The 25975-nt window shown below is 42.5% G+C and overlaps 1 protein-coding gene across 6 annotated transcripts; it reads right to left on the bottom strand.

The window, feature by feature from the left end:
- Positions 1-1361: 1361 nt before the first annotated feature.
- On the bottom strand, positions 1362-25704 carry stim1a (stromal interaction molecule 1a). 6 transcript variants are annotated; one of them, XM_079353311.1, is made up of 15 exons: positions 25472-25704; positions 24628-24760; positions 20661-20791; positions 18343-18457; positions 16764-16875; positions 16242-16357; positions 13306-13483; positions 8605-8782; positions 7807-7974; positions 7422-7522; positions 7039-7298; positions 5875-5955; positions 4878-5265; positions 1761-4448; positions 1362-1525 (listed from the first exon to the last, which is right to left on the bottom strand). In XM_079353311.1, the coding sequence occupies exons 2-14, from the start codon at positions 24743-24745 to the stop codon at positions 3935-3937; spliced, it is 2460 nt and encodes an 819-aa protein (XP_079209437.1). In that variant the 5' UTR covers positions 24746-24760; positions 25472-25704; the 3' UTR covers positions 1362-1525; positions 1761-3934. The 6 variants fall into 6 exon arrangements, with proteins under 6 accessions (XP_079209437.1, XP_079209432.1, XP_079209434.1 ...); XM_079353306.1 differs by lacking the exon at positions 5875-5955 and having other exon boundaries at positions 7069-7298; positions 25472-25703; XM_079353308.1 differs by lacking the exon at positions 5875-5955 and having other exon boundaries at positions 5202-5265; positions 7069-7298; positions 25472-25700.
- Positions 25705-25975: the final 271 nt, after the last annotated feature.

Here is a 25975-nt window from a genome sequence, read left to right as displayed (position 1 = left end):
ATACTCCAAAGCTTTATTCTTGTACGGGGCCAGTGTCTTTGAAATGCCAACATTTTCTCCAGACGAAGCAAATATTGATGACAGCAAATGTGCTTCTGAATGACACAGTTAGGTTCAAGACTACAAGAGTTAAATTCCAACAAACTTTTCAAAATACAACCATCCTTCATCGACCAATACAGTATTATATGAACGTATTTGATCCAAACTAAAATTAAACATGAATTGGTTTTTTTTCTCCAGAAGATGGGGCTGAATTTCAGAATTTTAAAAAGCTACACAATTTGACATTGTTATTGTATTTGTCTGCTGTTGAACCTGACCTTACCTTGCTCAAAATGGCATTGTTTCTTTAAAAAGTGTTGAGTTAACTTCAGCATTTGCATGCTCCATGCAATGCATAGCTCATGCTGTTTCACAGGCCGCTCAAAGAAAGGCACTGGCTCCAAGTAAACCACATCCTGAGCTGTAACCAACTCCTCAGTGTCATCAACTCCTGGGTATGTGACCGCTGCTTCCAGCATACAACTCAGCACCCAGTGGGAGTCAGGAACAATCCCATCAGCTTGATAAACCAACCAATCAGGGAGTTTCAGCTCTACAGTCTTTAATGTCTTTCCAATGGGGTAACAACTCCAGTTGGTAAGCTCAAGTGTGCGACTGCGGCCAGTGTCAAAAAATACTACTAAGTCCAGATGCACTGTTGCATGGTCATTACAAGTGTAGAATACAACCAAACGTTGGCCTGGCAGAGCCTTCACTGGAGGATCCAGGAGAATAACTTGGTTGAAACCTAAGACCATCTGTGCAAGGAAGAAGACCATGTATGTAAATGCTAATGACATCAACTAGAAAACAAAGACAGGTTAAGAAACGATGAAGGAAAGATGCATCTACCTGCACACTGAGACACAGCAGACAGATGTGTAGACACTGTAATGAAATCCATGGCTCACGCTGTGTTTTCCTTGAGCTCTCCATTAAAGACTTAAAACCTGCAGAGCAACAAGAAGCCTCAAGATCCGGACATCATCCTGCTCCACCTCACAGACTTAGAAGTGAAGGTAAATATTTAACAGCAGCCCCACCCACCACTGTACACACAGTGCAGGTAAGGCGGTGCTTTCTAGATTGGATTTAGTACCAATGCTTTACCAAAAGATAATTTAAGCATCGGAAACAAGACTTCCACTACCCTGAATCTACCTTTAATCCGAAATCCATTTGAGTGAAATTACTCTAAAAAGAGAACAAACTTCTCTGTAAGACTGTAATTAAAATAAAGACCAAGGTGGTGTGTTGTATGCAGTGTGGTATCAGTGAAATAATCAACTCATATTTCATTCAAAATAGTTTATTGCTATCATGCAGGAGTGCCATAAAAGTCGAGACCATCAAGTAAGATGCAAAAAAATTATCTTTTTCTTTGTACAAATATACTGCAGGTAGTCATAAATAGAAGCCAAAAGCAAAAAGAAAGGGGGAAAAAAGGAGGACAGGGGGGAGTAAAGAGTTTAAGATGAACCTCTCTTTTTTTTTTTTTTTTTTTTTTTTAAAGTTTTGTTTTTGGCCTTTTTGCCTTTATTGATAGAGGGAGGACAGTGGATAGAGTCGGAAAGGGGGAGAGAGAGTGGGGAGAGACATGCGGGAAATGGGCCACAGGCCGGACGCGAACCCGGGCCGCCCGCGCGCGAGGACTGAGCCCCAATACGTGGGGTCGCGCGCACTGCCGCTGCGCCACCGGCGACCCCAAGATGAACCTCTCTTTTAACCCAATATAGGTTTCGTTACAGCCGTTGACATGCATCAACGTGACAGTGCATTTTCCTGGGAGCAGACAGACGCACACAATCGCACATTCAGACGGCGTAGTTCATATACAGCTGTCGTGCAAAAGAGGTACAAATGACACATTAGAAAAGTACCAGTAGGAAATTGATATATATATATTTTAACTGGTTTCTAAAATAAAATATTTAAACATATCTTCTTAACCCAAACCACTTGTTACATTACGAGGCTGGGGGAGATGCCCTCTGTGTCTTTTACAGCACTTTTGGTTGTTCATCGGTCAGGAGCGCCCGACGTCTCTTCTGCTTTAAAAATCACCTACAACTACTGATGCATAGTTCTGTGCTCGTACGAAGCGGTCAATATTAAAACTGGCACAATGTAATCGGAGGATAGTAATGATCTGTAACAAATGTAAACATACTGTACTGATTGTACTGTTACAGCAGCAATACCGTTGGACATTCAGTGTTCAAACATACACGTTTACAGACTGTACGTACAGTATATCATGTTTGTTTGTGTTCTGTGTGTAAGGGGCTCAAAGCACTACAAATACAGAGGCACTGACTTCTGCTTCCACAACTTGTCGTACTGAATCTTCTATAAAAGGTGGATTACATAGAGAACATTTTTATCGAACAGAGCATAAGGTACAGCCCTGTGTCTACAGCCCTTACCACGCTAACTCACTGCTGACGAGTTCCTTATTTCTGAATATCACAGAAACAATACAATAAGACAACAGCAGGAGCCAAACTCAAAGCTAATTTTGCACCCACTGGATAAAGAAACAGTCTTGAAGGCGACATCATGTTACTTGAGAGTGGAACTTGTTTCAAAAGCCGCCTGTGCCGCAAATTAGCCCACGTGCTAAAACACTCAAGTCAATGCATCTGGTCTGTCCACATCAAGTAAACTTTAAATCAAAATAATAAAAATGTATCCAAACATTTTAGTTGATCTTTGATAGTTGTGAATGAAAATCTCCAGATGTTTTCAGTTTAGATCTTTGATTCATATAAAGCTCTTTATGGTACTCACTCTTCTAATCGTCTATCATCATCTCTAATGTGATGATGACAAAAAATGAAAACAAAACAAACAAAAAATGAATGTCTTGCAGTCTATGGGACTGAAATTTGGTTTGTATGTTTGGTATCTTTGCTGCCTTATCATATTAGGATACTTGTATCACACCTGTTCAAATCCTGGTTTAGTGGAGTAGCATCTAAGTAAGGTTAAACTTATCAACATTTAAAGAAAAGCTACATAACAGTATATTTCTCTCACTCTCTCATGCCCACATGCACTCAACTTAAGCTCTTGAAAATAAAGCATAAGGTATAAAGCTGCGATCCTACAGGTCCTTGAATAACTCTGTGAGGGGATTTACCTCTTGTCCAACTCGATTAAAGCCCATATCTTGGATGATTTCAAAGGTCGTATGTTGTTAGGAATCTTTTTTAATCCCCGTTGTTTTCAGAATATTGCTGTTCTTACTGTGCTCTGTTCCACACTTTTGAAAGCTTTCTACTACAACTCTTCCGTTGGAGGACTTACTTCATGTGTCAACAGCTCTGCCAAGAAGACAAAGACAACACAAGACAGAAAAAGCTGTCACCATCAATAAAAACAAAGCACAAAGTTCAATCAAAATAAAACGTGTGCGCATTCACTTTGGGTTTTGTAAGCTAGGTGGTTAGGTAGTAATCAACAAAACATTAAGGGTTGTCTAAGCAGGCTAGCGACGAGAACCAAGCCAACACCAAGAGCATTCGAGTATCAGTCAAACAAAAGTGAAGACATGCAAAATGTTATAGATCATAGAACAAGAAAAGGAAAACCAACTGGGAGACGCGTTTCCCTTTGAGACTGGCACAAACTTCCTGCAGAATAAATAATACTTTACATTCCAATATACAAACCTACCCATTCCCCATATATTCGACGTTGACCAAAGAAGCAGATAAAACTGAACAACTGGTTTTTCCCCACAGTCTCGATCCTCATAGTAGGTTTTGTACCTACAAAAAGACGCAACGGCAACAAAGGGTGCCATCACTTGACCAGAAACTTGTTTCCAGAAAACAAACAGAGGAATTCAGTCTAACAGCTTTAGAGCCTGTAGTCCATGTAGCCCTTATTTTTTCTGCTTCTTGAAGATCTTGAAGGTGTGTTTCTTGCGGCTGGCAGTGGAATCTGTGTCTTCTCCTGTAGAGCCGCTGTCCTCCTCCAGGGGGCTTTTCTTGGAGGACAGCTGCGGGATGCGACTGCCGCCCTTTGCCCCTACGACCCCTGGTTGTCCTCCTCCTGTGGGCGACGGCGTGTCAGGTTCAGTGGAGTTGGGGCTGAGGGAGCGGGATGACTCTGTCAGGCTGTTGATTTCCCCCAGGCTGGGCGACTTCTGCATGCCGTACACTTTCTTCATGAGTATCGGGCTGTCGGATCTCGGATCTGCTGGATTGGCCTCGAGAATGCGGTTTCCTCCGTTCGGGGTGTGAGCGTGGAGAGAGATGCTATCTTCTGCACGGCTGGACAGGCCATGCAAGAGAGTCGTGGGCTTGATCATGTGGCCTTTGGAGCTGTAGGCAGATAGCCGATCACCAACTTGGGACAGGGACAGGGAGGAGTCGGAGTCAGAGCGATTCAGGTCCCTGAGGGAGGGGAAAAAAACAAAGTTAGAGGAAATGAGAGATAAAAACAAACGCAAACAGCTGAAGCCTTGCATGCTAGGGTTTATCTACACTATGCCTGCAAAGCCAAGGACACGCTGGGATCAGCCGGGGCACTGGAACTCCACACTTGTTAGTTGTGCAGGCAAAAAAAACTACAGGTACACAGAGAGAGGTCAAGAGATGTAAATGCACAGATTCTTTGAAGTCGTATCTGGGATGTTGTAAAAGCAAATGGAATTAAAGAAAAAGGAAAAATATTTGACATGACAAAAAGATATGGGAGAGAAAATGATGAACAGAAGAAGGTGGTTATGATACATAAGTGTCAAAAAAAAAAGCAGCTGGCAGGAAAAAATGATCGCCCACGCACATGCAATGTGTGTGGAGAAATTGGAAAGAGACGGGTACCCGTAGTTGTCACTGTGTGCTTTGGAGGCATCTGAGAAGGTGAAATCAGGAATGGGCTCCAAGGGCTGGAAAGAAGTATGATATAAATGGGAGGAATGAGGAGCTGAAGCGCCACCCACAGAGCTGGGTAAGCAAAAGGAAGAGGAGGACAGGCTGGAGGCAGAGATGATGGAGGGGTGAGACACAGCCGAGGACAGAGGAGGCAGAGGGAGACAATCGAGCTGCCCGAACGAATGGCTGCGAGACTGTCTGAGGGAGGCCCGAGACCTGGATAGGTATGGGGATCCCTCGCCCTGCTGCCTCAATAGGCAACTGTCTACCAACCTCTGGGAGCCCATGGCCAGCTGAGGGTCAATGTGGCGTTGACGCAGGGACATCATACTGGGAGCTGTGGGGACAAAACAACAGCATTATCAATAAAGACTCAAAGTTTGAGGGAAAAGGAGGGAGACCAGTGGGAGATTGTGGAAAGATATTTAGGTGCTGGGGGAGATATTCTTGACTTTAACTGACTTCAACCTTGGAGTTTATAATAGCCTGAATGATGCATTCAGCCATCAGACTTAATTACATTCAAATCCAAACTCCCCAATTTGACCTGTCCTATTACTGAGAAGAACATTACATCAAACAAAAAGGAACAAAACAGCGAGGGTAGTAACAAGTCAATGTCAAAGTGAAATCATGAACATCTTTAAGGCTTAATTAGTCCATTTAGGAAAGGAGGTGCTCTTTTAAAATATGGTGGGAGTAAAAGGTAAGGGGGGGGGGGGGGGGGGGGGGGGGGGGCACTGGGTGGTGACAAGGTTTAGAGGAGGATTGCAAGCAAGCATTTACAACGGGGGTCAGGTGTGTTTTAGATGAACACAGTTCTGTCCTTTGTCCATCTGCAGCATACTGTCAACAGCAGCAACACAGCTGTGTGTGGCTTGAAGTCAAGGGGAAAGAAAAGGCAAGTCAAACAAATAGTGAACTGGGGCATATACAAGTGGCCAACCAGAATATTTCCTCAAGTGCCGACTGTCTGAACCGATGAACCACAGGTCGCTGGCTCGCCGTTCCAACAATCGGGTGCCGTCTGTAGTTTGGCCAATGAGACGGCAGCGAAAGCCAAATGCCAGGGAGGTGGTGCAGGGAGAGAGGGGAGTGAGTTAGGGAGTGCATTTAAACTGAATTTAAAGACTTACTATTGCAGGCGGAAAAGGATTCTGCAGTGAAACATTAACCTGAAGTCGGTCAAACCCAAACATTGGTCATTACAATATGAAGAAGTCAAATATTAACTCTAAAACAGGAAGGCAAAAGACTATTACTGTCATACCCTAGAACAATGTTAACCTTCAACTTTGCCTTAAATAAGAATGAATGTTTAAAATGTACAAAATGTTAGTACATTTTCCTGTACAGAAGCCCTGACAGGTATGCTGACTTTCTGAGTCTAATATTTGTTTGCTCACCTTTAATTATGAAGCCAATAGAATTAAGAAATTCCCCTGAATATTTTTACAAGCGTCTGAATAAAATAATAATAAATAGATAAAAGAAGCCTGACCATACGTCAAATAAAAAAGGAAGGAAACAAATATCAGTAAAATTGATTGCCAGATGTTTTCTTTCTTGCCTCTGGGAGCTTCTGTTGTTCTAATTATTAACCTCAATAAGAAACAACTGTACACTGACTCACTTAGTTTGTAGACGTTTGACCAAAAACAGATTCTAAAGGTTTGTAGCACATATTAGGACACAACCACTAAAAATAGGTCAGCACAAAGTCATGTTCTCATTAAGAAATATATTTTCCTTCACAGATCAATTTCCAGAGAACAATCACAGAAGTCTTCAGTCTCCAGAATAGCTCGCCAATCAAGTGAACACTTTTATCCAAAATGAGCATTGTTAACAAAAGGCATAGGCTGGAGATGTGCTTAAAAAGGAACAAGACAATTATGTGAATTTACATAATAAACAATATACAAATGTAAAACAGCGCTCATTCAATGAATCACACATATGGTTGACCCTCACCACCACCACAGAGGAACAAGGACAAATTCAGATGATGATGATACAAAAAAAAGTCCAAATTCTCATGTTGGCTGATTTTTGTTTTTTCCCAGCAGGGTCTTGGAGTGTTTAGGGGTTCGTTTGCTATTTCCCACACAAGAGCCGACAGATTCGGATGAACCCTTACATTGCAGAATTCCAGGCACGATATCCTCGTCCAAGTCGTCCATGTCGTCCGACATGATGAAGTGCTGAGGTGTGGCTCTGCCGCCCATGAAGCTGGCGTCGAGGTTGAGGCTCGAGGCCAGAGAGGGAAGGCCAGGGTTGTTAACGATGGTGAAACCTGTGAGGATCTCGATCTGCTGCCAGCGATGAAGCCTCTCCCGCAGAGCGGCCGTCACCTCGCCGAGGGCTTGTCTGTTAAAAAAAAAAAAGAGAGAGAGAGAGAGAAGGAGACGAGAGTTTGAAATCACATTTGCAATCGAAATGCAGCTCACACCAGTTTGTATCCGCTCTTTTAAGGTTAGTCTACAGTCTTACTTTGCTGCCAGTATTTTGTGGTCCACGTCATCCAGGGAGGAGCTGTGAGCCACGTGGAAAGTCCCAAAGAGAGTGTTTCTCTTTTTCTTTATCTTTTCTGCCTGTGAAACAAACCCCCCCAACCATTTAATCCTGCTGTTGACATTCTGCACAAACAGAGAGCCAGTACATCAACTCTCAATAACATGAACCAATGTTAAAAGGACAGAATGGATATTTCTTTAAGCTGCATCAAATATTTGCTTCTTACTTCTACATAGCATTGACATTGAAATGTAAACCCAATTTATTTGAACATTACATTATTATAATATTATGTTATTGCTTCAGACCGTAATCAAAGAGTACACAGGCTGCTCAGTGCGGTTTGGTTTGGAGTGCTCACCCCTTCTTTGGCCACCAGGAGCTGCCGTTCAGCATTTTGCTTCTTGATGTTGTAGTACTGCACCTCCACCTCGTGGGTGAGCTGCAGCCACTTCTGGAGAGACTCTGGAGGGGACCAGCTGCTTCGGGACTCCAACTCCTTTTCTGCTTTCTTCAACGCCATGCGCACCTGCCGCCAAGCAAATCAAACGTTAGATAACAAATTGATGTGTAACATGCACACGACCTTATATTCCTTCAGACTTTAATCCACAGTATCAATAATATTATAATATTAATAGTATTTCATCTTTAACATGTTCTGATTCTTTTCATAAGGAGATTTGAAAACAATCTGAGGAATTGCATTGACATTGCATAGTCAGGGAAATGAATGGACAAGAATATGCTCTTGTTGACCAAATAGTTGTTATTGTGTAATATCGTCTTGTGACTACGCTGACTCTGAAAGCCTTCCAGGTCTCCTAGTCATCCCCTTGTTTTGCAGAATGAAAAACAAACAGTAAGAGAGGTGTCTGAATAAGATCACTGTGATAGTCCCCCGAACAAATACTCATGTGGTTTCTTAACTTGTGTGGGATGTGCTTTGCTTCGACTGCCAACATCTCTAATGGACACAGACTTTGGTGGGTGTATTTATACTATAGCAAGTGTGAATCTGATAGACCTAAACATACTGTGCAGAGAACACCTTGGAACTTCATAAGATACTATTCTCTTAGTCTCAGCACTCTTTTGTTCCTGTGGGGGGGATTAAAGCCCCAAGATTCTAGAAACTTTGTTAGTAATAGGTAGGTACCTGATCCAGCTCTTCTTCAGCGTACTTTTGGCGACTCAGTTCGTTCTCTGTGCCCTCTCGCAGCTCTCGCAGGCGTTGGGCCTCCTGCTTGGCTGTGTTGATCTCATCTCTCAGCTTCTGCTCGAGGTTGACCTTTTCCACTTCTACTGAACGGTGCTCTTCCTGAGCGATCTGCAGCCTGGTGACAAAAAGAAAGAAAAAATATGTCAGAGCTTAATTTGGTCAAAACAAGTAGTGCCCGTGTGCAAGCTTGATGTGCAAGCAAGTATGTGTGGTATGTGGGACTTGTATCAGCCATGCATGACCGGAAACAATGGCTAACATGCAGAAAGCTAGGAGAAAGGGTCAGCTGCTGAGCAGCTCACAATAAACTGACATCAGAAGCAGCAGAGCCAAGAATGGGAACAGCTGCCCGTGTGTAACTTTAGAACAGTACAGTGTTGGTGCCCGGTGCTCCAGGACTAACATGTCGCTTTGTATGTGGGATATTTTTAAACTAGCCTTAAGAAAAGGCTACTTTTAAAAGAGGGGCTTGTCACCCATGATGCAATAATAGGACACATACATTTTAAGGGAGTGCGTCATTAATTTAGACCAAAGTAAAACCTCCCACTCACCTTCAAACACTTTTAAGCAGCATTTGAAATCAAACGTAGATTTTTACAAAGAAAACAGATCGGTACATTTGGTGTTAGCAAATCATCTCTGGGACTCGACTCTCAGATGATAATACTAAGATGCACTTCGTCTGGACAGTCCTTTGCTTAACTACTTTGTTTATTACCAAGCTACATAAAAAGTTCCCCTCGCTGAAGAGAAGCGCTGCTTTCCTTCCAGGCTGAACACAACAGCAGAGAAATGAAAGACGAGCCACGAAGCTAACTATGGAAAATGTGGGTGGTGAGCTGTCCGGCTAATGCTTTCGACCCTGACCTCTGACGATCTCTTGCTAAGATTCGAAGCACTGGCAGAGCTACAATGCCCAGAGAGAGATTGCTTCATGCCGTTTCCCCTGAGCTGCACTGCAGAGCTCTGAGGACGCAGACACAGCGTCTCTGCAGATTTTGCAGGAGAAGGTGAAGACGGTAAGTCATTACAAACATTTTTAAACACTAGTACTTATACTGTACATCGTATGCATTGCATTCATCCTTCGTCACTTTCCACAACTGTTTTTGTGGAAGAAGAATACACTTTCTAATGTCTATCACAAGTCCTATTATCCTTGTCACCAGCCTTATGGAGGCTGTGTGCGTGCCGCACCCCAATCCAAATTTGGGTGACTTGGCGCTGGAGCTGGCAAGTTAAGCAGTGGTGCATTAAGCTATCTCTAAACCAGTGGAGGAGGAGGTTGGGTCAAACAGTGCTGTAACAGGCACCCAGGAAAGTCTCCTCCCACTGTCTCCCAACAGGGGACGTGGCTTGGCCAGGCTACTCGATACCACCACAGGATCTGCTTGAAGGTATGGAAAGAGAGCAGCTGGCGGCAGGGATCAGGAAGAAAAGCTACAGACAGAGGACATACCTCTCTCTCTCTCTCTCTCTCTCTCTCTGCTCCAAAATCACTTACCATGTGAGATAAAAAAAAAAACAACCTCTGCTTGCGTGTCACGCTGACCGACAATATTACATGACATCCTTTCCTGCAGCCGGTTAGTGCAGGCTGTAACACATAGCAGGAATCTGATACGAGAGTTTAATGTGCATCACTCACTCTGTTATGTCTAAGAATCACAGGCATGCGCCTCGTGTCTGAGGCTCAGACTCAGCTCAATTTTGCTGAACTTTGTCGTTCGGTAATGAATAGAAGAGATTAAAACAGAAGCTTCTGCAAATCATTCTCATAATGAAGAGTCATTTTAAGATGACAATGCCTTATGGGAAATATTCTTCTTCATGACAAACAAGGAAACGGCTTTGCCTGCTCCCACAATGTGCTTATTAGCTCTACAGACTGGTGACTGCACATTATTGAATTGCAGCAGATAAATTATACTGTGGTGCTGAACACCAAAACATGAGCTTTAAATTAACGGTCAAGGTTCTGTGTACAGACAGTGTGGTCATTTAGGGTTTCCACTGAACAATGTCTTCACTTTTCAGATGTTTTCAAATCTCTCAGGGTTTATCTGCACTAGAGAACAAGAGAACAAGGTACAAGCGATTAGCTTAGCATGAAAAAGTGAGCGCCCACTTCAAAGCCAGCAGTGGCAGGTGTGTGTTCACAGCTGATCAAAGTATAAAGCCACGGAGGCATCAGAGGGCTGAGCTGGCAGTTTATCAAGGGACAAGTTTGTCTCCACTGACAATCCATCACACTTCGGTGTTTCTCTTTCAAATCCAACAAAAGTACGATCATCTCCCGTTCTTTCTCGGCTGATGAACAACTGAACTCGAGAACGTGAGGTTGACAAAAATGTCTTCCTCAAACTGGTGTCCTCTAAACATCCAGCTGATACAAAGAGAATATCAGGGCTGTATAATATACTGAACGTGTTGCTCCAGCTCACCTCTCCCTATTCACTGCTCTCAAGCATCAGGACAGTAACGTCATGTGGAAACGCCCGTCATTGTTCCTCCTCTCTCTGGCTTTATTGTCCCATAACACAAGAAATCCCCAGAGATGAACACTTTCCACTTTGACCACTGCTCGTTATCGAGATGCACTCTGCCAGACAACTTTGTGAAAATTAAAACATAAATCTATTTTAAAATGCAACATGCTCACACTGACCATCAACCGTCCAGAAAAAAACAAAAAACAAACCCTGTCCTGAGTCTGAGATGAGGCTACGTTTGAGTATCCTTTAAAGGGATGAAGAAGAGACAGCGAAAACCTAAAAGGAACATTCCAAGCACTCCACGACCAAAATAATATGATTTGTGTTATAATCCTTCATTTTGCCTCAAGAAACTCCAAATAAACACTAAACCTTCAATCACCAAGGCAGCAATAAGCTGATATTCCAGATATCAGCATTAAGGGTCACATGTGAGAACAAAACGTCTTCTATCATGTAAGCGAGTTTAAAAAGTGATTTACTGCGGGAGTCACTGAGGTCATCAATTCAAACACATTCAGGGCTTATTTATTAATCACCACCAGCAAATACTGAACTGCCTAAACGTCCCCACAGTGGGAGCTTGATGTCAAGGGGCAAATGTACCTGTGGACAAACAAAGGTAGCTGGTTGTCCTCCCCGAGAGGTAGCAGTTAGCTACACGTTAACCTTCACTGAGCGTCACACAGACTGAGGCTAAATCTGCATCTAGGTTTGTGCTGGAAAGAAAACTGATCCCATGATATATATACTATATATATACTATATGAGTTTAGTAAAAGATGCAGAGTAAAGAAGTGTGAGCCAATGCTACCAGAAATACTCTGACTGCCATCAAACTCCATTCATTGACTAAAGCCAAACCTCATGTCTTCATCACGTGCACTGGAGCCTCATGACAGAAGATAAGTAGCTGCTGGCAGATTTTATGGAAGTACTTGGAGCCGGCCAAACACTGATGGTCTCCCCAGTCTCCACTCGATTATGGAATGCGGCCATGTTGGTTACTAATATTACTGCCTGTCCATTTGCATTAATTTTCTCTTTTTAGAAGTCCAAGTGAAAATGACACCTCAAGTACATGATGATTGGATCAACTGGAAAAAAAAGTCTACTTGGAAGTAAGCTTGTGAATGCGATGCTTTGTTGAAGCTAAAAAAAGAGACCTAAACGACTAATGAGAATGCCTGATTGACAAATTGTACGGACAACTTGAACTCAGATGGCACTGACTTTTCTCAGAACTATTGCTAAATGAACTTGAGCTTGTATAGTGATGACCAACTCTACAACTGAGCCACAGCTGCCCCATAGTTCGTCAAAATGATACCAATCCTTATAAAGGTCTTACATCTGCTTCAGTGGTCAGATTTAGTTCACATGACTCATGTAAAGGTGATTTGTCTGAAGGTCTGTCCAGTGAATCACAGCGGAGCTCTTGAAGTCTCTCATTACTCAACAGTTTTTCACTTCTCCTTTTAGAACAATGTGGCTTTGTACACGCAACCCAGTGAAGGTTATGACATAGGACTGAGTTACTACTCTGGACTTATATATAGGATTCAAAACCACTGTTTAAATTCTTAGCAGTTAGTCATCTGTCACTGATTTTACTACGTAGATAAGACATATCCGACTTGAATTCCTTCGACTGTCTGCTTCAACAGGTGCCAGAAGAAATTCACTTTAGTGACAGCAAACCTTAAGCTTTGGCTGAAATCAACATGGGCACAACATCATCAAGTTTTTACAAGTGTGTGAAAGACACATTGTTGGTAGTGTGTGTAAAAAAGCAATCTCAGTTTAGGGTGATAAATAAGTTTGAAGATTTACACTACAGAGTGACAGAATGTACGGGAACAAGAGGAGAAACTTTTTTTCTTTAAAAAAAAATTCAAGGCTAAACACAAAATAAGTGTGTGTGTGTGTGTGTGTGTGTGTGTGTGTGTGTGTGTGTGTGTGTGTGTGTGTGTGTGTGTGTGTGTGTGTGTGTGTGTGTGTGTGTGTGTGTGTGTGTGTGTGTGTGTGTGTGTGTGTGTGTGTGTGTGTGTGTGTGTGTGTGTGTGTGTGTGTGTGTGTGTGTGTGTGTGTGTGTGTGTGTGTGTGTGTGTGTGTGCGCGCGTGCGGGACAAACCCTCACTTCTGTTGTAGGTCATGTAGACTCTGCTCGGCTCTCTGCAGGCCATCCAGGTCCTTCATCATCTTTTTCATGTGATCCTTAGAGTAGCGGTGTTGGATGTAGGCGAACCAGCAGCCCCCCATGCCAATGACTATTGACACAACCAGCATGAAATCCTTCAAGTGGTTGTGACGATTGACTGAAACAAAAACAAAAAAAATGACATTTTAATAACCACGGCACGGACTCATAAAAGCGGAGGCTTGCATTTCAGCTCGGAAATCTTTTTCAAGACCATAAATTAGGACATCTAAATATGAGCAAACTTCACAAGGATGTGGTGCAAAGCTTGTGCTCGAACACAGCCTACTCATACTGCAAGTGACACAAATAGAAAAGCCAGCAGCACAAGTTCAGGTTGCGGTGAGAGGGTGCTGTTGCTAAAGACCACTATCAAGCCGGCTTAACCTCCTGTTTCTGCCTGGTTACAAACATGCACAGAAAACCAAACAATGGCAGCGAGGACATTTAGACACACATGCTGAGCTATTCATCAAGTCCTCGCTGCCGTGTATCTGAAGTATCACGAGGCTCTCACTGTGTTATTGTTATCAAGTCACAGCAGCTTGAAAGCAGCCATTTGTAAAAAGCCTCAGCTCGGATTCAAAACCAGTTTTGCAGTGAGGAGAACTTGAACACAAAGGCCTTCTTCAAATAAAAGTCTGGTTTGAATGACGTCCATTTGACGAGTCAGGAGAGCACTGTCATGCAGCATTTCAAACACTGGCTGGATTTCTGCCACGCAAGATCCGAGCTAATGCAGCAAGTTTTTCTTGTTGACCTGCGGAGGGGTGTGTGCAGGAAAGACGTGTCAAAAGCCTGACTTCTACTTCCTGGTGTGACACAAAGAGGAAGTCAAATCAGGAGAGAGAGAAAACAATAAAAAGGGTTTTTATTTGTCTTCAGATTTCATCATCCCATTGTTCTTCTTTCTGTCTTCTCTGGAGTTACATTTCTCCCCACATGGACTCTCCCTCTGGAAATACTAAGACTCTAACTTTTGTTAAATGATCTTTCAGAAGCACTGTGTATATTCCTGGAGAATTTGCTTATAAAGTCCAGTGCAAATTGGCAAGGAAGTTGTCCCAGCCATGCCTGCTATTGTGTCAAAGAATGTGCCAGAAGAGAGAAACTAAAACAATGTTCGACTGTAAGCCACTGCTCGTGTTTTTATCTCGATTCACTTAATACATAAGTACAATCAGAAGGCTTCAGTAACACTTCATTAGCGAGTGTTTTCCTGCATCACTGACGTTATAAGGAAAGGACAACTCTCCAGAATGAGGCCACAATGTTTAGAGGAAATCAACGTATGAAAATGTTCTCCCGTGTCTGCATTGCTCATGAGCAAAGGCCGTACTTCACAAAATAACTTCCTAATTGCTTACACCACTATCTGTCCAAACAGGAAACACAGATGGCTTTCTGTCATCTGGAGTCCTCTCTCTGTCATGTGCTCGTATCATACAGCGACTCGCTGCCTCTCTGAAACACTGCCCACCGAGCACAAAGTGACAGCTAATTAACCACAAAAAGGTGGAGATAACTGCACCCAACTGTGATGGTGTAAATCATAACACACCTGTCCACTAGATCAGAATCAACCCCCACGGTGAGATGTGTCTTAAAGTGCTGCTGCTACACAAAGAAGACTGGACTGCTCGAGGGAGCCTCTGGCTTTGAGAGGCTGTCAAAGCCAGACAACGCTCGCTAATGTCTTCCTTTGGTGTGACTCGGACGGCACGCATCCACAGTGACACATGCCAGACACAGGCCGCCACACACACACACACAATCCTTTTCAACGCAAACGCCTGCTTTCTATTAAAGGTTCATTATATTTCCTGCTCTCGCCGTCAACGGCAAACATCTGCTCTCACAAGCTGCCGTCCTGCTGTAAATATGACCCCCCCCCCATCATTCTGGGAGCGAGTGTTGGAAATGTAGAAGTGATATTACGTAAAAAGAAAAGTCAAGCCAAGAGGAATGACAGCTGAGCAAAAAAAAACAACAAAAAAAACAACAATTCATCGTGCATCTTTGATTTTACAAACCCCGTGTAAGTAAAGGGGGGAAACCCTGATGGATCACAAATCTGTAGCTGCACAAGTGCAACAGAGCAGTGAGAGTGGAGACAGGGAGGATGAGGGGCCTGCTTATTTGTCTCCGTGCGCAGAGGGGTGTGTCCAGAATACAGAGCAGAGTGCTCCAACGTTCAGCTTCAATCCCTCAAACTGATACAGGATGAGAGACAACACTTCTCCCTTTTATTGCCGAGGTCGCTCGCTGTACGTTAAAAAGTCAACTGAGCGAGTAAATCCACAAAGCATAGTCAAGAAGTCGATGAATGAAGAGAGCAGGATGTTGGTAAATGTGGTAGGCGGTTAAGAAGAACTCAAAACTTTCCAGATGTTTGACAGAGATCGAGTTTTGTTTTTTCTATGAGAGAGAGAGAGGTCCATGAGGTGGTGAGTCATTTATTTGGAAGCTGTTATGCCTTTGTAATTAGCAGTTATGTAAAAGGCAACTGGTTGGGTGAAAGATGTGGATGAGCCATGTAGTAGGTCAAACACGTTCACAGACAGAGCGATGTCTCTCATGTGGAACGCTAAGTTCAAAGTGTTGGTAGAGCCTTATAACTCCACAAATTTCCCCAAGGGGACGTAAAGTGCATCATAACTGAAATCTCTACGAGCATGTGACAGACAGACTTTTGACATTTCAGAAAAAATAAATCATGCTGATTAAATGGACTAGGATGAAACTGACAGAACTGTCTAGTCAAGGTGTTGAAGACACTGCAACAAATAACTGGAGTTTTATGAATGAGAGCTGCTGAATTTTAAAACAAAGTGAAAGAGAGAGAGAGAGAAAGAGAGAGAAAAAAAGTCACATACTCAGAGGTGCTCCAAATAAAACTGTGTCCAAAGCTTTGAGCTGCAACTTTTGCACATGGCTGCGATCCAGGATCTTCAGGATTGAGAGAGTCAGGGTGGCGTTCTTTATGGCGAGCCTGAGAGAGAACAAACTTAGTCACTTTGGGAGAACAAAAAAAAAGAAAAGAAAAAAGAAGGGTGTCATCCATTCAGAGCCAGGAGTAATGAGCCTATGACAAATCTATAAATCCAACATAAAACGATTGAAAAGAAACTCATTTTGCTACATTGAGAAAAGTTATACTGAAGTTATTATTGAATTACTGGCACCACCTGAGTTCAATACAGTCAATTATATTTTTTACATTAATCCCTAACAAGCATGACTTTAGTTTTGAGCTAACTGCATTTAATGTACATCTCCTAACACAACTGTCAGGCGGGCCTTATAGAAGCCACAACTGTTTTTTGTTTTTTTTTGCACTGGTGTGCTTTGAAATGTTGTGTTTTCCTAAAGATAACAAAAGTGATGCCGTCCCTTACCTGGACATGGCACTGCCGTTAAAATTCATCTTGCGAAACGCTTCCACGTATTGTGGGAGCTCCACGTATGTGATGAGCCATTCCACCACCTCATCCACTGTCCAGTTATACACTGAAAAGAAGAGAAATCAGAACACATGGTTACAGCACTCACTGATTGTCAGCCATCTAATACCTGCAGAAGTGTGTTTTAATGATGCTTTACAGAAACACAAATGCTTCTATTAAAAGCACTGAAGTGAGAGAGCAACAGTTCAGAGATGTTCAGTGTTGTGCTCTCTAAAGGCCTGACTCACTGATGGGTGTACAGTATGTGGAGCTATGAGTGAGGAGATCCCTCTTACAGGACTCACTTTCACTGAAGCGAGGTTCTTAACCTTTTAAGCACATCGGTTAATTCCCCTGAATTGGGGAAAAAAAGGCACGCAGACATGTATGTTTTGCACAACAATACAATGATCCTATTCAATGAACAAGGAGAAAGCAAATATGAAGTCTTTCTCGGGGTGAAGGAAGAAGGCGGTCGACCTCCGTTCTTCCGCCAGTGAAACACATGACCAGTTGAACAGGCAGAAGTTGAGAGCTGAAGATGGCTGCACTGCGGGCCAAGCAGAGCATCCTGAGGGAAGTTACCGAGTGAAAACAGATGTCTTACGGTCAGCCGATTCTCTTTAGAAATCTGAAACCAAGCATTAAATATGATTCGTAATTCGTAACTCTAAATCTTTCCAACGTTTACGTACACAGTGCAACAAAATAAACGCTGACAGTTAGCACTAATCTGATCTGTACCGATTCAAAAGGCACAGATTTATAAAAAAATAAAAATAAAGTGTCGTCATCATCATGCAACTTTTCAGCTTCACTTGATCAACACGTGGCAGCTGTGCCTTTGATGGAATACATGGTCTGTAATAAGAGGGTGATGTAAAAATGCTCCGCAGCTCCTTGCAGACGGTTTACAGTGTGGGATATCTGTGTTGCTCTCTTGGAAACCCTTCCCCCCCCCCACACACACACTCCCCAGTTTTCTGGCTCAGAACCTCCAGAGCTTTGTCAAGAATCTGCAATGCAGGGTTGGTCTGTACTCGTGGCAAAAAAAAAAAAAAAAAAAGTATGATGATAGGTAGCTGGAGGAAAATGTGTGAGAAAACACAAGTGTGCAGATAGAGCACGTGAAAAGAGCTCTCAGAGAGTACAGATAACCCAGCCACACACACACACACACACACACGCACGCACACACGCACGCACGCACGCACAACCTGTTGGTGAATTTGTGGCGACAGGTTCAAGGATATGTAGTCTGCCACTGTCTGGAGCTGATGGGCTCACTGCACTTTGCTTAACATGCACTCTGATAACCTCCATAAAGTTCTCTGTTAGTCGAGTGAGAGGGTCAAGCAGCGGGGGAATGTGTGCAACAGACTTCTGGTCACAGGGAAATACTTCGTAGCTCATTGAAAAGCCTTGCACCATATAGTCGGTCTGATAATACAAATCACAACAACAAAAAAGAAAGCTGAAAGAAAGGCCAGTTTGTTCAGTCACTGCAGCCATTCATGTCTCGAAGCAGTACCTTCAGAGCCCTTCCATGCATTCCACAAGTCCTCCACGCTGATGAACTGGTCATCCCCGTGGAAGCTGTTGTGCTTGGCCTTGGGATCGTGGTAGTTTAAATCCTCTCTCAGGAACTGCAGGAAGACAAGGATATTGGTTTGCACAGGGTTTCACTCACAGAAGCCGGCCCTCTCACCTTCAATGTATCGTGTTAGAAAACCGCATTTCCAGCTTCTTAACTGACTCAGTGTCAGCAGACAGAGCTTTAGTGAGAATAGTTCTGACTGTTGCTGCAATGCGGGATTTAAATGTTCCACCTTAATCAGGAATTAAATATTTATCAGACCTTTCCAAATGTCTACGTTCTAAACAAGTGGATCCAACGAGGTGGTGGGTTGATGGAAATGTTTGAATGTTTGAAGGAAGAGCCCCGTGTTTTTCACACAAAGTGGATAAAAGTTTGCTGTTGAGTGGTTTGGAGAGTTTTGTTAGCAGTATGACCTGTTTCCCTCCTTCCATCCCCAGACGAAGAAAAAGCACTCCCTCGGGCTCATTTGCGTTTGTGCTTCACTAACAGCCAAGAAGCATGAAACACTGCACAACAAACATCTCAACAAAGCACTCTGTGATTTGTTCAAACACTATTCAATAACCTGAAGGCAGCGCAGGACATCCACTCTGTCAATAACAAAACAACACAGGTGAGAAAATGAAATGGGATGGGGCCTTTAAAACCACAGGTTGTCTGTTACAACACAGCAACACAAATTTAAGTCCTAGACCTCCAATAATGTGTTACTTGTTTTTATAACCACTAAATGCACCCGGACTCACACACAACATCTTAACAGCACAATTTTGTCTGCAGCTTTTTCTGAATAATATGACTGAAAATATGATCGATGTTTCAAAAGCTTTCATTCTATAGATGATTCAAAGTTTATACTGTTTAAAACAAGTGTTATCACAGTAACATGACTAAACACCACTAACAGAGAATTCACTATGAACTCCAGCAAAGACACTCCAACATCGTCAAACCACCGACAGTAGAAACACTTTATTTTTTTTTAATCCATAAATAAAATGAATATTTTCTTTATGTTTCCGTGGGAACAATATAAATGGTCAGCTACTGGCCAAAGTTACCACTCTCCCGAGTTGCCCACTTTAATGTAGGATACTCAGACATGAGGTTAAAAAATAAATAAAACCTACACAAGTTCTTGCACTCCCACAAAAAGCCAACTCATGCAACACATGGAGCCTTTTCTTTCTTGACAGAGAGGTGTGGGAGGATTTCACTACAGGGAGAAAAGAAGGTCTGTGCTGCAGGTGAAATATCACGCTCCTAAGAAAACACATGCACTGGAATATAAGGGAGACCTCCATAATGTAGCCATGGCCCGACGCGTTTAACTTGGAAGCCGGATGCAGACTTTGATCTCGAGCATAAAGACATCCTGGTTATTCAACTGCTGTGTGATAACAGGAAGCAGCGCTGGTGTGATGAAGAACTCGTCGGTGTTTCGAGGCTTTCCATTTCAAGGCGCAGAGCCACTCCAGATGTGAGTGCTCACTGTACGGCACTTGATCTTCTGCCTTAAAGGTATTTACATGAAAAAGCCTCTTCTAAAAGGCAGGGTGGCTGCAGTGATGAGGCTGCCTGATACAGACACACGCCAGAGTCTGAATTAGAGCAACATGAGGCTCCAGGAGGCCTCAACATGTAGTTTAGACTAGAGCTCTGGATATAAACTAAATGGGCCATGTGCAGTGACCTAAAGACATTAGGAGAGTCTGAGAAGCAACAGACAGGACTTCAGATGAGCATCACCCAGCTGTGGAAGGAGATAAACTACTTGTTTGTATGGTTCTTTAATCCCTGTTTTAAAAAATAAAGCCAGTGAACTTTTTTTAGCTCATGAAAAAAAAACAGTCGGATTAAATCTGCACTTACATCCTTTGTAAGTCGTTGTTTGCACCGTGTCAACTTCCATGTCTGCAACATTTATCCCACTTACAACCTGACTTCCTGTGAACAAGGTTAATTATTTGACAAACTTCACTAAAAAAGGGGCAGTGGAGCATAAACAGGACAAATCCTGCAGGTACTTAGAGTGAGTTAAGATCATTACTTGGCTATGATTAACCGGCCATCTTAGCGGCAAATCCTCTGACGAGTCAGATGACGGAGGATTATGACAATGATACCTGTAAGTCTCTTCTGAGTTAATGAAGACCACTTCTGAGACCATAATACACAGACCCCCCCCCCCACCCCCATAAAAGATCAAAGGCTTCTGTAAATTATTCAATACGTAGGCTGGTACTTACACCGTCTGTCTCGACCACGTCTACGTTGCCGTTTGCGTCGTCATCCATCTGCTTGTGGATGTTGCGAATGGCTTCGAAGCTGAGGAGGGCGTTCTCGTCTTTGCATAGCGGCTGGTCGATGAGACAAAAATCTGCAGGAGACACAGGATCATGTCAAGGTGGCGTGAAAAGACCGACACCTGTGGGTCGGCGCGGATCCATCAGGTCATTCAGAGAACGGTTTCAATAGGAGACGGACAAGAGGGCGTCGATTTAGTGAACGGAGATCAGATGTGCTCATCGCTGCTAAAGATCACAAAAGTATATTTTATAATTCACAGATAGATCAATACCTTTACAATTCATTTTACCGATCATGATTCATGTCTGGCTCTTTGTAGTTCACATCAGCATTGTTCTTGCTCGGTCATCCAAAGAACTTGAACAACAACCAAACTTGCCTTTCAAGTTTGGACCAATTGACCAATGGGCATTGTCCGAGTGATGACATCATCACCCTACTCTGCTCACTTCATGCAGGGTCAGACTGAGACTGTGTGTGCAGCGGTTACACTGCTCTGTTAACAACAATGTGACTAAAAAATACAGGTTGACGCCAAACAATGACACCAGGCGCTATAGAGTTTGTTTTTTGTTTTTTTTAATTCCAGACATCATGTTCTTATTCAGTTGACGTTTCCCCTCCCTTTTTTTATTAGCCATAAAAAGCAACAGCTGTGTAGCCATAGTCTGAATTTAATGCATTATTTATGTTGGAAGAGTCTGCTACTGGTCCTTCTTGTGACTTTTTTATGAGACTGTAAAGAATATTTCATGCGTTTTATATAGGACACAAAAACCTCCATTTTAAGAAATCCCAAGCAGAGGTGTTACCGAGCACTGATGTCATGATGTCAATGCTCTCGTCTGCCTTGTGAAGACAACCAAACGGCACAATTCCTTTGATGAAGACAAAGACTGGATTACATCAGGCCTTTTTATTCATTGTGCGTTTCATTACCAAGAAGCCACAGAAACTACTGTGTTGGTCAAAGACAGGCACCGTCTTAATCATTATTCACTTAAAGTCAAAAATGTATATATATTTCACTGTCAGGCATCAATAAGGAGTTGTTGTGGTTGTGGAGCTCTAAGATGAATTGAATACAAACATAAATCCATGATGAATGTAAAGTCATTCAGTTCAAGTCATCTAATGGAGTCTGTTTGCCCCGTGTGTTCCCTCTCCTTCCTGAGGGATCACAGATAACGCAGACATTCCCCCAAAGAAGAAGATGCCAGTCATGCAGTGCAGAGACTTGAGTTGTTGAGAAGGAAACAAAAAAAAAAAGCACAGCATGATACCTGTAACAACAGCAATGGGAATTCAAAGCGCCTGGCTGCAGTGACTTCAGAAGAACACTGCTCGTGATTTTTTCTTTAGTGTATATTTTATTCCCTTCCTTTGAATTCCCCTCTTATATAACCTCTCTGTGCTGCTGCTGCTGCTGCTGCTGCTGCTGCTGCTGCTATCTTAGCCGTGATACTTCTGTAAGTTTGGGAGTTGTAACCTGAGTGAGGTTTGAATTAAACTATAACAGAAGCACAGTATGTTTCTGTGCGGACTTTATTGCATTAGAAGCACAAAAGAGGAAGAGGTGTGACAGGGTCGAGGCTTCTTTTGGAACCATTCAAAATAAGCTTTCACATCTTTTATTTGACGTTTAGAAACAAAATAGTATCCCCTGCATAAGAATGTGGACTGGACCTTTCTAATGATGCACAACAGTTCAATAAATTAAAACGCTTGACCATGGTTTAGTCTAATTTCTTTTGTGTTGGTTGCCTGGATGATCCTCAGAACAACATTTAACTTAGCAGTTGTTAATGCTTCTTTGTTCATTACTGTCACCACACTAAAGTGCTTCATCAACCTCAAGTATTTGGATTTGTCTCGCGCTGACATTTGCAGCATAATTTCCCCTCTCACTGACCATCGCATCCTATCAACACATTGTTTAATCCCTAGAACCACATGTTACGACAGGCTGGCTAAACAGTTAGAGACAGAGCAGGGGGTTCACCATGTCACAAATGAATCACTGCAGCAGTCACTGTTTGCATGAAAATGAACCATGGTTAAGTTTGTAGTTGGCATATAAGCCTTGCATGTCTCTACCTGAAACCACTAAACCAGAAGTAGGAGGGCTGGATGCAGAGCAGGAACTTCCGGGTGTTACAAATTTAATGTTTGAGCCACAGCGTGCAAGCAGAGAACCTGCAAATCCACATAGCACACATGAACTTACTCTCACACACTCACTGACATGTTACACAAAGAGCGACAGTTAACCTAGTTAGGCCTAACACCTGTAGCACTCTCATACGCCCAAAACTGTCCCTCTCTTTCATTTGGCTTGCAAACCTCCGGAGACACTAGATAAGATATTTACATACCAGTCAGCCTGCCTTTCTTTTTTTTTTCTGTAAGAACTCCTGTTACGCAAGTCATTCTGTGTGCCAGCATGTCGACAAAGAACACGCTCCATAACTTTGTCACTTTATTCCAGCAGCAGTTACTATGTCCTATCAGGTATTCAGCATCCCTCTCAAGCTTTGAGAATCACTGTCAGTAATATTTTCTCACACGCTGGCCTCTTGGGGCATGTGACACATTTGAGAAAAATGTGCTTCAGATGCAAAAGGTGTGTGAGAGACTTGTCTCAGCAGTTCTCACCTCGCTGTTCAGCTGGGGTTTTTTTTTTTTTGTTTTAAAGATCACTAACAACTTTTTGCTGCCTGCACACGTTAGAAAAAAAAGCTGAGTGACAGTCTATCTTAACCTGCTCATACTGGTCACTTATAGTTTCAGGTTTCATAGTTTAGAATTCATTTTAGGGTCTGATAAATCAAATTCCATTTATGTGAAATCTCTTCATGGAATAAGGCAGGAGATTATCACAGTGATAGAATATATCATGTAAATTGAAGTTTTCTATCAGGAGACGCTTTTTAAAGTCACTCGACATGTGTGAAGCCTTCAGTTCAAAGTGCAGACGGCACTGTGTGAGTATGCTGTCATGAGACGCCGTCATTACCGCGAACACACAAGACTGCACAGGTGAGAACTTTCGTGACACACACTGTAAATGAGAGACATACGGGGACCAATGGTGGTGTAAGAAAAGTATTCAAACATTAGGTTTGGTGATACTGCATTGTTTCTCCAAAATCCAAAAATGTCAAATCAAAACCCACTGATCGAATCACAAAAAGTGAACTGTGTCAAGGTGTTTAAATACAACTCCTCGCTTTCAGTTTCCAGATCCACATCAAGCTAATATGGAGCCCTAACTCTGTATTGTGATACATATTTTCAGAATAGCTTTTTTTATTGCCAGTACATATTCGAGGAATTTGTCTTGGTGTATGGGTGCGAAAAAAAAAAAAAAACAAGGCTAAAAGAACAAGAACTTAATTAAAATAATTTGAATCCTTAAGTAGAGTAATACACGTCTAGTATCTCTTATATCATTATATAACACTCTAACGTATTGTGCGTTCAATATTTGAGGGGTTGTAAAGACTTTTTTGTTTTTACATGATTTCAATGGAAGCAGGAAAAATAAAGCTTACTTACTAAAACAAACAAAGTCGTGATCGCAATCTCTGATATTTTAAAAATTGTAACATGTTTATTTGGATTAATTGATTAAGAAAGTACTTAAAGCTATTCCGCTTTGCCCGACAAGCCATTTAAACAATTACCCCTGTTTGGCTGGCTGATGGGTCTGAGGACAGGGCTTAATGGAGAATGTCATGACTATTCTCAGCATGGCTACATATAGTGCATGCACCATCACAGAGACGAACGGTGATACTCTAAACTAAATCCAATAGTAGTATATAGTGTTTGTGTGTGTGTGTGTGTGTGTGTGTGCTTAAATTAAGTTTAAAACAACGTTTCATGTGAAGGTGGCTAACTCACCTAACACTCCCTTTTCAGTCTGGCTGTCTGCTGGAGGTGAACTTGGTTTGTCAGTCCAACTTTCCCCAACGAGACACAAACACAATATCCACAAGGTCACCAATCTGTTGAACTCCATGACTCCAGGTGTTTTCTGGCAAGACAAGAGAACACTGGATTAATAATTCAGATCAGGACATTCAAAGTTATGTTAAACAGTGAAACAAAGATCCCAGGTTCGTTGACTCTTGTCATCTTAACAGTGAGAGGGAGGCGACATTAATCGATCAATAAATACATGTAGTTAGATGAAGATTTAGAGCAGACACATACTACACTCCTCAATGTGTCTTCTTCTTGAGTTCGTGAGTGTACACACCGTGGTTAGCTTGCTAGTACCTGGCTTTGACTGCTGATCCCTTTAATTAAAAACGTATTATGTCCGATTAGCTACGCCTCGGGGTTTCTTCTCAGCATGTTTGTTTTTTGCTCATCAGCCAAAATTAGTTTAAAAAAAAGAAAGAAAAAAGAAAGAAAGAAAAAGACAAAATCCAAAGCAACGTGCGTCCCTCTGCGTCTGTAGGCTGGGTGTCTGACTAGCTAGCTGTAACACCTCTGCTAACTAGGAAATGAAGTGAAAATGCCCAACAAAGGAGGGGGAACATCGCTTCACGCTTCCGTGTTTATTTAGCTCAATTTACGATGTTTTCTACGTTAGCAACGTAAAGTTAGCAGCCCCTGACGTTTACTCGTTGGCTTTCGCGAGCAAACCCCCCCCCCCCCCCCCCCCAAGAATTAACGATGAGTAGTTTTAGCTCTGGCTTGATGTTCGCTGTAACAATGAATAACAACTAACTTAAGTTACCCTTCATGTATCAGAGACAGCACTGTCGTAGATTTCAGCTCTGCGTTAACATTGCAGCAAACGTCCCGGAGTTGAAGCACAGGGAACTCCACCTCCAGTACGACAACAAAAAAACAGGTCTGTGGTCTTTCCCCTCCGACCAGACTGATCCGAAAAAGCCGCAGAATGTGGATACACTGGGCTTGTCTTGCTCTACATAGAATTGTCTATAGTTTGCGTTATAAAAAATGTCGCCCCTTGTCGCCTGGAGTATGTACTGCATCTTGAACTAATTCAAAGTACTAACTATAGTGTGCCATCTCGTGGATTATTGAACTCATTGCAATGCCTTTAACGCTGACTCATTAAGGGGATACTTCACCCATTTACATTAAGCTTTGTATCATTAGAAACATGGTAGTAGTGTTGAATGGTCGTGCAAAATGAGGGTTGGATTCACGACCATTCAACATTACTACCATGTTTCTAATGATACACAGCTTCATGTAAAGGGGTGGAGTATCC

The sequence above is a fragment of the Symphodus melops genome, assembly GCF_947650265.1.
Source record: "Symphodus melops genome assembly, chromosome: 10".
Classification (NCBI taxonomy): Eukaryota; Metazoa; Chordata; class Actinopteri; order Labriformes; family Labridae; genus Symphodus; species Symphodus melops.
Note: the sequence above shows the minus strand (reverse complement) of the source record. Positions and strands in the feature narration are given on the sequence as shown.

What these genes read in the sequence shown, in the direction of transcription:
- stim1a (XM_079353311.1), bottom strand. Translation starts at nt 24,745, where the DNA reads ATGGAGTTCAACAGATTGGTGACCTTGTGGATATTGTGTTTGTGTCTC. An exon ending in AACGGCAGTGCCATGTCCAG is followed by an intron (nt 16,358 to 16,763) that starts GTAAGGGACGGC and finishes GTTCTCTCTCAG; the next exon opens with GCTCGCCATAAAGAACGCCA. An exon ending in GCACTTGAGGAAATATTCTG is followed by an intron (nt 5,266 to 5,874) that starts GTTGGCCACTTG and finishes TTGTCCCCACAG; the next exon opens with CTCCCAGTATGATGTCCCTG.